Below are 16,350 nucleotides of genomic sequence, written 5' to 3' on the forward strand. Positions count from 1 at the left end.
CAAATTCTGCCAGTTGAGTTTTTCTTTCTCAGCATGTTTCTAAATACTCACCTCCTGTGAACAAGAAAACATCCAAGCAACAGAAGAAAAACCAACCTCTCATCATTCGTGATTACCAGACTCCATAATCGATACTGAAACCTCAGAACTACAACGGTTGCTAGCATTGTAGAAAGTGTTACATCTAATCCTCAAGTCTAGATTCAAATCTTACCTAGCACACAGCTCTTTTCCATTCTTAGAAGAACCCTGAGATAAGAAACATTTAAAAATACATTCCATAAGAACTTAGTATCACAGTGTGAACAGGAATATCTTTGTTAGGTGTGATAGGCATAATAAACCCTTGTGTAAAAATAAGAGTTAGTTTTTCATTCTCCCTGCTCCCCTCCCACATAAAACCTCCATCAATTCCAAACTTAAGCCTAAGATTTGCTTTTAGGTTTTTCAAATTTCAGGAAAAATATTCTTTCCCAAAATTCAAGGCATTATAGTAAAGAGAAAAAGATGATGTTGGAGTCCAATGTATCATTTTGATATACAAATACAGCAAAAGTGTGGCTTTTGATCACCAGCATATACATTTTCTGACATCTGTAAAATGTAGATAAAAAGTAGGGCTGTTATAAAGAATATATCAAGTGCCTTGCCTGGTGCATGCTACATATTTCATATATTTTAATTATCTTTTTTCCTTTGATCTGCTAATTCCTATTACTTAGATTAGAATACCTTCAATTTTCATTTCATTTTTTCCATTCTAGATTAAATATGTTCCGAAAATACTGCATTGTTCTCATCTCACATAGACTGTCGTTGATTCTCAGAAAGCAAGACTCACCATCAGTTGGAGCCTCTCTTACACTGAGAAATGTTGGTGCAACTTAGCATTGAACCCCATTTCCACTAATCAGGACAGCTCAAAATCCCATCACTTTCCCACTCTTCATGTATGTGTGCCTCTAACATTCTTCTCAAAAGAAAGAACAAGGCTTTGAGGGTTCATCTCACATCAGAGTGAAAAGCAGAGCTCTGTTTATTTTCCATAAGAAGTACCTTCACATTTGCATTTGATGATGCTAAGTTATTTTCCTAGAGAACCGAAGGTGTCACAGGGGAAGGGTCATATCATATTCTACATAGCTTTAAGCCATCCTATAACGCCTATTGTCATCTGTGCTCTGATATCCTCCTGATAACAGTGTCAACTCATACCCCTGCCGGTGCATGCAGCCCCCCTGAGATATAAAGTATAGTTTACTGTCCCCTCAAATGTCTTGCTCAAAAAAGAAGTCTTCCTATATTTCTCAGTGCACTCTAGAATTGTGAAGAAAATGCTTTGTTTCCCCATTTCACTGATGTGCCACACTTATAAATTTATACTTTAAAAATCCTGGCTGGGTACAGTGACTCTCACCTGTAATCCCAGCACTTTGGGAGACCAAGATGGGAGGATTGCTTGAGCCTAGGAGTTCAGGTTTACGGTGAGCTATGATTACACCACTGTACTGCAGCTTGGGTGACGTGATAACTTGTCTGTGAAAAAAACAAAAAACAAAAATAAAAATCCTGTGTCACTGTTTTCTTTTCCTACAGTCCTTCTTCTCTTTCCTTATCAGGTACAACCAAAGTTTCTCTATTGTGAATCCCTGCTAATATTTTCTTGAGCATTTTTAATCAGAAGAGAGCCCAGAAAACATTCCATAATGCTTGCCAGAAAGGTTATTCTGAATGAAATGTTTAGGTACTTGGCAAGTGACATCAAGAATCTATGCATTAGCATCCCTGGGTGGCTTCTTGGCAAGAAATCCATAAGCAATACACAGCACAGAATATATCAGTCCACAGTCTCTCCACCATGAATCACCACTCAGTTGTCATTCACTTTCATTATAATTAACTGACGAGTTGATGTCAAGCCCTCGTTTTGGCCCCCCATTCAACTTTTAAGCCCCATCAATGATCTCACTCCATGATATGAAGCACCCCACATTGATTATAACTGTCTCTTGAAAGATGTATGTCAGCCAGGCGCAGTGGCTCATGTCTGTAATCCCAGCACTTTTTGGAGGCCAAGGGAGTGTGGGTCACTTGAGGTCATGAGTTCAAAACCAGCCTGGCCAATATGGTGAAAACCCACCTCTACTAAAATACAAAAATTAGCCAGGTGTGGTGGTGCACAGATATAATCCCAGCTACTCGGGAGCTGAGGCAGGAAAATCGCCCTGGAGGTGGAGTTGCAGTGAGCCAAGTTCATGCTACTGCACTCCAGCCTAGGCAAAAGAGTGAAACTCCATCTCAAAAAAAAAAAAAAAAAAAAAAAAAAAAACTGAATGTCCAGAGATAAATCAAAACAGCAGAATAATCTGCAAGAAGAAATTCCCAGAGCTTCCAATTAGTGTGGAAGCTTGGCTAAATTCAGATGTGTTTAATTATCGTGTCAAGTTCATCATTCACCCGGCACAATTATTTTAACAAAATTTAAAGAGTCATTGATCACTTTGCTGAGGGCTATCTGAGAGTAAAATATTCCCAGTTATAGGACACTTTGTTAATATGCAGAAATATTGGAGAACATGGACAGAGTCCAAGCACAGAATGTATTGTTACCCTTTGAAGAATGGCATTAGAATAATAAAGACTAAATGTTTTGTATTCGTTAACAAGAAAATATTTCCAGAAAGAAGTATATTTCTGAAAATGAGAGTATTCCAGCCAGAAGAAATACAAGAACTAGAGTATTTTTGCTAATTTAACAAATTCTAAACCGATGCATAACTCCATAATAATATTTTAATATTTGTGAAAAATAAGTATTTACTCAATAATAATTTAGCTGTGCATTCAGTACTTATGTGCCAGGCATATGTACAAAAGACATCTCTCAACGTTTTGTAGAGTAGAGATGAAGTGAAGGTCTGTTGTTTATTTACTTTGTGAATGAAGCCAAACAGGGGTTTTGGCATTATGCAAGGTGAGATCCAAAATTGATAAAGAGTGTATTCACAAATTAAAGTTATCTGTTTGTAATACCCTTGAAGATCACTCGTTATAAAAGAGATAAATAGTCTTCAAATACAAGTTTAAAGATAAGGTTGTCACCGTCGGGTATATGGCTTTAGTTTTTAGTACTAACAGAGTTTTTTCACAACTTAAGATTGCCCTGGAATTTACATTAGGTTCAGACAAAAGTCATATTACCTGCCCAGTGTCTTCAGAGGCAGAAAAGGACTGTGAAACCACCATGCTGAATGCAAATTTCAACTATTTCTTCTATACCTACTACATATTGTCATTCAGTAACACACAGAAGAACAAAGCCATATCCTTTATCTCCAAAGCAAGAGTATCCAGATACTAGCAAGATACATGAGCATGCACAGAATTTTTTCTAAATCATGTATAGAATCAAAATTCAGAATTTTTTCTGAATCAGTACAAAAATTTTGACTAAAACTCCTAGGGAATTGAGGTATGAATCAAATCCTTACGACTTTCTAGGTAAACCTATAAGCTAATATCTGATAATTAATCAAAATGTCCCCAGATACTATGTAACCAGAACCTAATAAATACCACGCTGTTAACTGGACTGTGGCCCAAGAAATAAACGTTTTCATTTTTAAAATGTGATTATTTTCGCATTTTCAATTTTCTTTTTATCTCTCCCCAGGAAATAGATTAGTATGAAGGAGTTCTATCTGCCTTGTTACGAAAACTTTCTTCTTCCTAATCAGTGCTTTCTCAATGTAGCACTCCAATTTGGGGCATAAACCCCACAATTCCATAGTTACTGGTGATTTCTGGCAACACTATTATGCCTTCCAAATAGTTCATAAGCAATATTTACAGTAATTAAAATTCTTCAACTCATTATATATGTTGATTTTTTTGTCATTATCTGGAAAGAAAACAAGAGCTAGACTCAGAAAACTTTGGTTCCGTAGCTAGCTTTGTTTCTTATATGTATAAGCTGTATGGCTTTATTTCTCTGCTTCTCTGAGCTCAATTTTCAATTCCTCATCAATAAAATGGTAATGATAACACTTGTCCTACAAATCTCAGAAAAATATAAGCACAAAATGGTTCAATTACAATAAAAGAACTTTGTTAATTTTAAAGAATTCAACAATTAACTGCTATCAGAACTCCACTCAGGATTTGGAGCATTGATGAGAAAGGTCACATTTTTTCATGCATTATGTTGATCTCTTAAATGTGTGACTAAGAAATAAAGAAGAGGCAGATATTTAAAAAATAATTTTGTGGATATGTTTGAGATGAGGACAGCCCCACACTGTGCACTGGACTATTCACTGTTCTAGAACAGTTTCCCTAATTGTCCTCGTCCAGTAAAATTCTCAAAAAATATGTTTACAGTCGCTATCTTCATATCATCTCCCATTCTGGCAAGGCTGTTTGGAGCAGGTTCAAGAGAGAATGGTTGATATGTTATGTTGAGAATGGCATGTCACTGCTGTGGCCTTCCTCTCAAAAATTCATAACCCCAGTCTCACCATGAGAAAAACATCAGCCAACCTCAAATTAAAGTGAATTCTATACAATGCCTCATGTATTCCTCAAAATTATCAAGACCATCAAAACAAGGAAAGTTAGAGAAACTGTTCCAGCCCAGAGGAACCTAAGGTGCTGTGACAACTAAAGATAATATGATATTCTGGATGGGATCCTGGAACAGGAAAGAAACTTTGGGTAAAAGATAAGGAAATCTGAATCAAGCATGGAGTTAACTAACTCCATATAAAAATTATTGGTGTAGATTCATTAATTGTGACTAATCTGCCATACTGATGCAAAAGGTAAATAATAGAAGGACTTTGGTGTGGGGTATATAGCAACTCTCTGCATTGCGTTTCCAACACTTCTATAAATATAATAGTTTTCTAAAACAAAAAGGCAATATACTAATGTTAGATAATAGTTTCAGAACTTGTAGTAAGAGTCATAGCAGTAGTTACAGTGATAGTAGTTAGTAATAGAAGATTCATAAGCATGTTAGAAGAGAGAACCCAGTTAGCCTGTTTCTTCCGTGCAGCATATATACACAGGGTTGAACTGCATATACAGCCCACTTGAGGAACTATAATCTTACTTTTAGCAATAAGACAGAAATCTGTCCAATTCACATGTATAAAAGATTAAGATAATAGGATCTTTATCTAGAGGCATTATAAAGATGACAAAAGGGTGTTTTGAGAAGGACTGAGCTCAAACTTTGTAAGCGGTTTATGCCGCTTATTTTAAATATTAAATACAGTGAAGACTAAAAGATATATAGCATAGTTTGATGCCAAAATTTCCAGCTGACCTTCACAAAGAAGGTAACGTTTAGCCAGAGTGGCCAAGAACAGAAGCCATCAAGCCTAGACACTCCTGTTCTCACCTGCCCTTCTCCTCAACTGTCTCTGCCAGCAAGCTCTCTCTAAATACTAAATTTTAATCCATTTATTTTTGCAATCTCCTTTGCTTGCCTTCAGTACACTCTGCAAAAATGGCTGCCTGCTTCTATGTTGACTAAAATGACTCCACAGAGCTGACATTTTCAGAACTCAATATACCCGTACCCCTTTTGGCAGCTGTATCTCTTTCTATAGGGATAGCAGAAGGAGTGGAAGCCAGGTTCTCCACAGAGTATAACATCACCTCATCATATAAAAGGAATGGCTTTGTAGTGGTTTCCACAAGATTGCTAGAGAAAGGGATAGTGCCACTACACTACATGGTCTGCAATTGAAATCTACATACTAAATTACTTCTAGTCCCATGATATGCCCACTGTTATGCTTTCAGATGGTGACACACACTTAATCTCTGCAAGAACAGTCTTCTTATCTCTCTTTATCTTAGGATTTTGACTTAGATGTCACTTGGACAAGGAAGCCCCTGCTAACAACCTCTCAACCCCAAGTTTATATCAAGGGTTCCCTTAGAACCAAAACATTCCTCTGTCTAAGCAGTTGTCCCATTGGATTATAATTGTTCATCAGATTTAAGGTACATGAAGGCATTGCCATATCTCTCTGGATCACTGTCAAATCATTGAGAGCCAGAACATTGATTGATACACAGTAGGGATGCAAATACATAACTTAGAATGAATGGATAGAATCATTCCCAATCAAAAGTATATTGTAAGATCACTTTCACTCAAAGATTGTGTCATGATATTTCTCAAGAACATTTAAATCTTAGGGCAGAGGCTAGTGTAAAGAAGCCATCTTTCATGTCACCATACACCCTATCTGCTACTCTGGAAAAAATGTCAATGTTTAAAAACAATGAGGTTTTTAAAATGTGTTTCAAATCTACATTTATGTCATGTTTTCAGGATAAGGAATAATAGCAGAAATAAAATTTTTAAAACCACAGTGAAATTACCTAAGTATAAAAGACGATCTTCATGACATTTCTTTTCTAGGTGTTTGTTCTTACATTGAGTATGAGCTGTTAAAATCCAAACTATAGCTAAAGTAAAAACTTGTGAACATTTTAAAAAGTAATTAAACTAAATCAAAAATTTGAAATTAACTAAAAATAAGTATAGGCAGGATTAAACGTACTCTCTTTCATCTCACTGGAGATATAGTTTTTTTTGGGTAAATCCTAGAAACATTATATTTTTTTATTTTCACATCTCCTTAACATTTTACAAATACACTTTAAACAAGAAATTGAAATGTATTAAGGACTCATTTTATTAACTGACCTAATCTCCATTTAAGAGAGTTTTTAAAATATTAAATAATATATTCTTGCAAAACCCTGTAACAATATAGCAGAGTATTAAAGCACAGCAAATGATCATAGTTAACATATTTTTAAATAATTCCTTCCATGTCTTAATTTATTAAAGTTTTTCTTAGGGCCACTTTATGTCACATAGTGCCCTAAATCCATGAGAGTAGAGAAATGAGTAAATTTACCCATACTATGAAGAAATTTACTATTTATTGGAGAGATAAACAAGTATAGGTCACTGCAATGAAATCTTTGGGAATGATGTCAAAGTATGCCTGGAGGCACTGTGGAAATAACACAGGAGAGATACTAACCTTGGAACAGGTTGCTCTTCACACAATCTAAGTTGCTCCTTTCACTGACATTCAGTGAAAAGAGGCAGGTAGATGTTACATGTGGATTCAATGTGGATTCAGTGTTTCACTTGACAGTTGTAGGGAAAGATAAAAGTAGATGAAATTTAACCTTTCTTCTGAAATTTAGCAGCAGTAATTGTGGTTTGGTTTGTACATTGAAGAAGTTAAGTGTTTTGGTGATCATAATGAAAATAATACAGTAGAAATGTTAACAAAAATGCAAGAAACTTTCATAGGGCAAAGTATAAAGGAAGGAGCATGACTTTTGTCTTAAGTACATAGGTTTGAATCACAGCTCTGGCACTTACTACTCATGCGTCTGTAGACAAATCATATAAATTACCTAAACCTTAATTTCTTCATATGCAAAATGAAATGCATACTAGCTTACTTGTGGAGTTACTATAAGCATTAAATAAGATAACATTTATATAGCACTTTTCAGATTGCCTGTGCCATCTTAAAGGACTAAAATGTGATGGTAGAGATCTAATTGTAAACTAAACTAGGTATTTCAATGCAGGATGCTTTACCCCTGACAGGGAGTGGCAGAATGCTGACAAGTGTGAATCAGTGATCTGATTTCAGAGAGTCTGGAGTACCAAGCAGAGAATAAATGCAGGGATGTGGTTGATGATGATGATGAAGATGATAATCACTGCATCTCCTCCAAAAGCTTAGAGCATTTATCACTTTGATTTCCTATGACCAATTAAAATACTTACTTATATATTTTTTAAAGTGCACTTAGGAAAAATCATGTTTCAGTTAACCCCTTTGCTAAGTAGACCCTCCTTGACTCTAAAAGAAGTCAGAATCTTTGGAATGTCTTACTTGGTATTACATGAACCGATGTGAAATCTCACTGAACAACTATTCTACTCCCAGTGGTAAAATCAGGGAGCGTTAGTATCCTACATGCATTGAGTCAGAATGAAGCTCAGTGAGCAGTGAGCAATGTGGGATATTAACCTCATCCTACCTATTGTCTAACTTCCTGTGCATTGCTTATACTTAGCAGTGGCTTCAGCATTAGGTAGAATTCCAGCATTTGCTTTCTCTCTCTTTCACTTCCCTTTAACCTGAAAGAGTGCAAAAGCTTTGAATTCAAGCTCACTTACTAATCCTGGCCCAAGACTCTCTAGCTTCCAGCAAAGTACTTAGCAGCCTCTGTACTTGTTTTCTAATTTGAAAAAGTAGCTGGTACAAAACCTATTTTAGGAGGTTTTAAACTTTTTAAACATGATAACAAATATCAAACACCTTGGATAGTGTCTAGCATATAGCAGGCATTCAATAAACACTGACTTTTTTGCATCATTGTTTTCATCCACTGTTACCTCATTTGATTTAGGAGAGCATTGTTGGCTCCATTTTAACAGATGAGCTGTAAAATAGATTAAGATAATTTCTTAGGCCACGCATAAGGTATGTAAAGAAGGGATTTGACCCGAAATCTCCTAATGCTTGTCACAGACACTTTTGGCACCCTGTGCTCACATCCTCTTACGAGACTCTGATTTCAGCCATAGCTGCAGTAGATGGTTCCTGCAGCTGGAAACATCCCACTTCAGGCCTCCACTGTACCATTTGTCTCTCCTCTTCTTGGACTCAAGTTCCTCTCTAAAGGCCCTAGGAGTTTTCAGGCAAGAGAATTCTGGAAGTACATAGGAGTTAAAGTCCTTAACACCACCCTTTAATGAATAGACACCAGCATCCATTCTCTTCCTTCTGACAGGTAATTCTCAATTGCATTATTTGAGTCAGAGTTGGCCATAGGGGGAGCTATCTCAATAGCACACCCTACTTTGGCTTTTCCTTGTCTATTGCATTCTGTTCTAATTAATAATCCTTAATCCTGCTTCCTAGGATTACTTCCCCAGTAAATGACCTGCACCTAAGTCCTTGTCTCAGACGACATTTTGGGAACTAAAGGTTTGGGTGAGAGAAGAAAGGGTGTTTTGTTTTGTTTTCATTTGTGTTTGTACAGCATTTCTCTCTATTTCTCCTTAGGTTACCAAGATGCTGGCAGTGGTTGTAATTCTGTTTGCCCTTCTATGGATGCCCTACAGGACTCTTGTGGTTGTCAACTCATTTCTCTCCACTCCTTTCCAAGAAAATTGGTTCTTGCTCTTTTGCAGAATTTGCATTTATCTCAACAGTGCCATCAACCCAGTGATTTACAATCTCATGTCCCAGAAATTCCGTGCAGCCTTCAGAAAGCTCTGCAACTGCAAGCAGAAACCAACAGAGAAACCTGCTAACTACACTGTGGCCCTAAATTACACTGTCATCAAGGAGTCGGACCATTTCAGCACAGAGCTTGATGACATCACTGTCACTGACACTTACCTGTCTGCCACAAAGGTATCTTTTGATGACACCTGCTTGGCTTCTGAGGTATCCTTTAGCCAAAGTTGATTCATGAATTAAAGGAAAACGGACCATAAAGAAAATGAGAATCTGTGCAGTAATCAACAAAAGGGAGAATATGGCCAATAGTTGTATGTGAAGACAGAGCAGATCAGTCTTTGTCAATCCTCTAACAAGTCCTGGCCCTAGACACTTTAAGGAGGATGATTCAGACTTTCCTTCTTTCAAACTAGTATCACAAAAAATGAAGCCGATCTGTGAAATAGCTAAATGATTAAAAACTGAAAGTTTAGCCCTTTTCGTTTAACTTAAGAAATTTACTATATTTTCTGGGCTTACAGAGTTTCAATAAAATCTAGACAGCAACTTACATTATTCATAATAACCTTATCAAATGTCACTTTTCAACCCCCTAAGTTATTTATACATTCAATAATTTGACACCATGCAGATTTTTAAATGTTTGCATTTAGTATTTCCTTTTAACATAGCACAGTGCTAGCTCATGAATATCTGAAATTAAAGGGAAAAATACCATAGAAAACATTTTATTTATTGAGTAAAAATAAGATTTTAGACATACATGTTCACTGTATTTTAAAAATTGTCATAATGTTTATAAAATTCCGAGATGATTTTTATCTTAGAAGGCAGATAACCGTCACTCAACTTTAATGTTAAATAAACCTCAAAGTATCCAAAATTATTAATTAGGAGAAACGTAGATTTTAAGATAAATCCAACTCTTAACAACTCCTCCAGCCTCCTATATGATAGATGGAACAAGGTAAAAACCCGGATTAAGTAACTGGGAAGATACAAACTAACATATGATTAATTTTGAAAAGTATAGCCAAGACAAAAGCAAGTATTTATAATAAAGTTTTGCTTCTTCTTTGAAGCTTTTAAGCAAGAAAATATTTTTGAACATTCTTGTTTATAAACTACTGAGCCATCCTTCAAGCAAAATCTAGCTTAAAAGTCTGAAACATTTGTAAAAGCTTCCCTGTTACTCTAGATCAGCCAAAATCCTGGTATCCCCATTCCAGATGAAGAATTCCCACTGAGAATTGTAGTCTAGGGATTTTTACCTTGGTTGTAATTGTCTTTTCTTCCTAACTGCTTGTCGTTTGTAGGTTCTTTTTCTGTTTTTTCTCAAACATTACTGATATTTTGTTTACAGATTCTCAATTAAAGCAATGCAAAATTCTGTTGGCTTTATTTTCAGTAGAGTTAAAACTGATTTCATCATATTATCAGTTTCTCACTTTTATATTTATGACCGAGATCTGCTAATGCAGTGATTATTAGAAATTTGTGAATGGATCTGTCCAGGACATTTGTCATTTCCTACCTGAATCTCTTACCTACTGAGATTTGGCCAACCAGAATCTTCAAGGGTGTAAATTGCCTTTGGTAATGGTTCGGTAGTCACTGGTTTTTAATGACTAGATGATCAAAAAGTACCCATACCTTTACATGCCCCATAGCCTGGCATTTTCCCTCTCCAGTCTATATCCCTATTTTATGGACTTTTTAGAACCTAGTTGCTAATGATAATTAGGCCTACCCACCTTCTTAATGAAGAATATGCCATTCTACTTTCAAAACTTGTTTTTAAATGCTGTTTCATGGAGACTCTACTATCCAGAACCTCATTCTAGAATATGCTTTTCTGAAAATTGTCTTCATCTACTCCACCAAGACATTTCTATCCTGTTGCTATAGTAGTAAACAAATGCAAGCCAATATTTGCAGGAAATACCCTAAAATTCTACCTACATGACAGTAAGCAATCTATGTCAACTGACTTTTTATTCTGGTATAAATATTAATCTTGGCATTGTATAAATAGAGCACCAGAGTGACCCAACCCCAAATCACACAAGCATATGCGTGTTTATAAACACATACCCACATGTTCATAAACTAGGGAAAAAGGGATTGGAATATATGAGGTATTTTTCATTGCAGAAAGAAACTAATATGATTGAGCATCTACTATGTCTCAGGTATGCTAGTAGAGTCAATCAACATTATCTTCATCACAATCTCACTACAGCTGTGATTTCTCTGATTATAAGACCAGTTTTCCTGTAACCTAATTCCTAATTGATAAAAATTTATGGATTTTGCAGAATAATTATATCAAATGTTAAAAAATACAATTAATTTAACACGATATACATAGAATACAAAGATGCTCTTCACATATTTGGATATTTAATGTATGGACTGACTTCTTCTACTTTAATTTTTAAAAAGTTATTTGCCAATAATCTATTAGTTTTAGAACACATGGGAAATTCATAAGAACTGAGTTCATAGCGTTTTAACTCTAAAGCAAATGCCATTATACAATTAAATGTTCCTATGTAATATCCAATAGATATTTGAATTTACCCAGAAGAGACATAACTTTTTAAAATATTCTTTATCACACTATACTCAGTTAGGAAATATTTCCATAATCAAAACTTAATATACCACCAAATGAGAAACAAAGAGCTAGATTAAAATTTGCTGGTGAAATGAAGTAATGTTATTAAGAGCCTTCCTTAATAAAGATTCCCTGTTTTATTTTATTACTTCCAATTTCATTAATTGCTGATTGTTATTGGTTAGATTTTACACTTGAGGTAATTGGGTAAAGGGCACTGATCATGAATAAAACGAACAATCATAAATTCCCTCTCAGGACTTAAGGGCTGTGAGTCTATTTCTAGACCTTAACAGACAAGGCAGATATTCTAAATGCTGAAGAAAAATAAGACAAGTCCAGACTCTATAGTCATTCTTAAACAAATTCAATGTACAGAACAATAAACCTTGATAATACACAGAAATGAATGGCTGATTTGGCTAAACAACTTGCAATGTCAAAGGAAAAGCCACAGCCATAAAACTTAGTGTAGTGCAACTAAGTCTTAATGGATATCTGAAATGTTTTATTTTCAGAAGACTATGTTGGAATAATAAGAACAATATGTCTTAGTAAAAGCTGGGTCAACATAGTTTTGGCTGGCTTTTAAAGAATAGAAGAGTTTATATCCTTTTAAACTATGTTAAATCTCTAAACATGATAAAAAGAGAAAACTTTCTGAAGGAAAAGATTTTATGTGGTTAACCCATCAATCTTTGAATTCTATAAGTATTATATTTAATATTTTTACTTCTCAATTGCAATTAAAACAGGGGTTGGAATATTTGTGTATGAAATCGGGAAACTCAATGTGAATTATTGTACACTAGTCAGTTCCAGAGTCAAGAAAAAATGTTTTCAAATGTTTTAAGTCACTCAGCAAACATGAATATCCCCAGCAATTTCTTTCCTATGCATCCACAGTTGTCTACAATAAACAGCCATCAAAACCAAGATCTGATTGAATGAACATAAGCTTTCAGAATAATACATATGAAGAAATCTTACAGAGCTCAGTGGTCATAAGTATTTTTCTCTCTCTTCTCTCTTCCCCATCAAACTCTCAACACTCCACAATCATCATTTTCCTCGTAGCAGAAAGATTCATCTAAGTTCATTCAAGACTAAACCTGGACATGAAATATCTTAAGTACAGGTGTTCTTTCAAACGTATTTATGTATAAAAATATGTGGTTGTTTTGCAAACTTTCATTTTCATGAAATCACTTTTAAACATTGAAAAACTGATATCTTAAAATAGAATTCTATTTATGTTCGCATTTACATGTGGGGACCATGTATAGAGTTGAGAAGTTTAATATGGCTCTTTCCCTCACAGAACAAAGTACAACTTTGGCATTTTAGGGGTTGCTATCAGAAGCTAATCAAAGAACAGTCAATATGTGCAAAATTGCTGCAGAAATTTGTTTCAGCAGAAAAAAGGCTCTTCTCATTCTTATGAAGCTCATAATCCTACAAGAAAAACAAGACCAACATGACATCACCTCAAGATATAACTGTTTGGCAATATTTAGAATACAAATCTGAGATGTCAGAAATATGATTTTAAAGAAGCATTTGCTAATGGTCCATTTGAAATCTCATAAGATGACTTTTAATATAATGATCAATTTTACATATTCTCATTCTACTTTATGGACTCTAATTAGAAGTATCTGATAACTTAATTCTTCACTGATTACACAGGAAATGAATGTCAGCTAAGACCCTGTAATATTTTTCTGATATGTTCAGCTTGTTAGTATAATCTCATCGCTCAGCAGCAAACCTCATTTACAGGGGTTGCACATTGGAGAGCGATTTTGTTACTGACATGGTTAGCACCAAATGATGACAATGCTGACATAAACTAAATCTATAGGATTCTGCTTCTAATATTCAAATACAGTAGTCCTCCATATCCTCTGGGGATCCAATTTAAGACCCCTACTGGATGCCTGAAACTGTGGATAGTACCAAACTCTGTATATACTGTTTTTTTGATCTGATAACCAAGATGGCTACTAAATGACTAGCAGCAGGCAGGCAGCATGCACAGCATGAATACACTGGACAAAGCGAGGATTCATGTTTTGGGTGGAATGGAGGTTGACTGCAGGTAACTGAAACTGCAGAAAACCAAACCAAACTGTGTATAAGGGGTAACTATTGTAACCTCTTTTGACAAAAGGGATCATGAGTGTTTGTGTACAATGTCATTGGGCCTATTTACATTCTTCTACAACAAGCACATTCATGATAAAGCCAATATAAGATTATTAATTCATATTTCAGAAATGACATCTGGAAAAATAAAAGAGCTAAATGAAGTAGTACAGCTAGGACAGTACATTGTCCCAAATGTCCAAATCTGGATCCAGCAAGATAACAAAGGATAGTTTTAATGGCCAATAAACAGTGAATTCACACGGCTTTCCTGCCTGGCCTCAATGGAGAAGCATCTGGGTTAAGTCCATGCTACAGACTCTCAACTGGAATAATGGAAATAAAAGTACTTCATGAATTATAAAAGTTAAAAAGGCAGGATAAACCGTGGAGTCAGCTGTAGCTCCTTCAGCATATCTGAGCCCTGAACAGCACCTGTAAGTGGTTAGTTCATTCCTCACAGAATAATGAACTTAATTCTTGTGCATTAGGTTGTTCTCTGACTTCCAAACAGGAGAGAGTATGAACTTCCTCAAAAATGGTGTGACTGATATTGACAAAGATGGAGGCTTTTCAAAAAAAAAGAAATAAATACAAGGTAGCAGAATAAGGCTCCATCTAACCAGAGATCAGAATTCAGAAGTCAATAGGAACATAATATTCCTGAAACAGCACAAGATGCCCTAGTAAGTAGGCCAAATATTTAATCCTTAGCCAAGAATAATAAAACATTTCTGCCTTCATATACATAAGAGTTACCCGGGAGCTTATCTTAAAATGCACTTTCTTTTGGTCTTGCCCTAAGTAATTCTCATTTATTAGATGATTTTGATACCTATAGTCTTCTGAGCATACCTTGAAAACCACTGAGTTCAGGGCCCTCAGAGCCTTCAAGCTCACATAATTCTTAATAAGCAACTAAACGGAAAAATCCTTGAGGATAAGTCTATTTCATCTTTGTATTTCACAAATTATCTAAACTACTTTTTAGTTAATTATTTATTATCTATTGGATGATGTCCCTAAATATCTGTAAAATGAATGAGTAAATCAATCCCAAGCTCAGAAATATATTCTAAATTGGGTAATGATAATACCCAATTTGCCTATAGATATATCTTCACAATCAGATAACTCATTGTGCTTGTTTTATGTTTTAAATAGTTCTCCTGGCTCATTGAAAGGCACTGCATGAAGTGTGCCAGATGATGGTCAGAACAATTCCTATGTATGTAACGTGCATGACAATTTCAGTGGTACTCTCATGTCCACCATCCACTTTAATAATGAGAAAAAGGAAGACTAAAACATTTTCTCCGCTTTCAAGGAGATTACAATTTAGTGACAATGTATTAACACAGAAACATGCCAGAAGAAAAAAGAACACATAATTGGAAGCCAAATTGTGTGATTTCAGACTACACACAGCTGAGTTCTTCAGAGGAAAGGGGGCATCCCTGGGGCTTGGAGTCATTAAGGAGGGCTTTGTAAAGTAGGTAGGACTTCCTCTAAGGATATTATTTGATTTAGATAGTTAAAGAAAAGATGATCCATGTGAGAAAAAATAAGATGAGTAAAGGAAAGGAGACATAAATAAATCTTAAAGCAAGGCTCTTGATATTAAGAGTGTATCCAGAGCAAATAGAATTCATCAGGGATTGATTAAGGAAGGCAGCTAGTCCAAAAAAGGAAAAAAAAAAAAAAAAGATAAATGAAGTAAATTGGAGATCACAAATAGATGGCCTCTGGATTTAATTTGACCTACTAGCATGGTGGAGGCCCAATATTAAAAATCAGGACATTCTGGCCAGGCATGATGGCTCACTCCTGTAATTCCAGCACTTTGGGAGGCCAGTTATGTTAATTATGTATTATTATATAATTATATAATGTGGGTGGATCACTTGAGCTTAGGAGTTTGAGACCAGCCTGGGCAACATGGCAAAACCCCATCTCTACCAAAAATACAAAATTTGCTTCTGCTTTTGATATTATAGCTACGAAACTATTGCCTAATCCCATGTCATAAAAATTTCACCTATATTTCATTGCTTACATTCTGGTCTATGATCCATTTTGAGTTAGTTTTTATGCGTGGTATTTATTATGCGGAGGGATGGTGATGTTTTTCCCCTCACGCCTTTCCGTAGATGAGTAAGCAAGATTTCCTCAAAAGCAAAATACAGATTATACCACATAATACAGGTGATTTTCTTATGTATTCATCATATCATGTAATGATATTATTCATCAACATTTAAAATGTGTTTTCCT

General features: G+C 35.3%; 1 protein-coding gene across 1 annotated transcript in view; it reads left to right on the forward strand.

Annotated features, from left to right (window-relative positions):
• TRHR (thyrotropin releasing hormone receptor) overlaps positions 1-13,102 on the forward strand; it is a 36,122-nt gene extending 23,020 nt beyond the window's left edge. The window contains exon 3 of the mRNA XM_017529010.2: positions 9,129-13,102. Coding sequence (XP_017384499.1) covers positions 9,129-9,536 — 408 coding nt within the window. The 3' untranslated portion in view covers positions 9,537-13,102. The remainder of the gene's footprint in view (positions 1-9,128) is intronic.
• Positions 13,103-16,350: the final 3,248 nt, after the last annotated feature.

Source organism: Cebus imitator, unplaced genomic scaffold (assembly GCF_001604975.1).
Source record: "Cebus imitator isolate Cc_AM_T3 unplaced genomic scaffold, Cebus_imitator-1.0 Scaffold56, whole genome shotgun sequence".
In the NCBI taxonomy this organism is placed as follows: Eukaryota; Metazoa; Chordata; class Mammalia; order Primates; family Cebidae; genus Cebus; species Cebus imitator.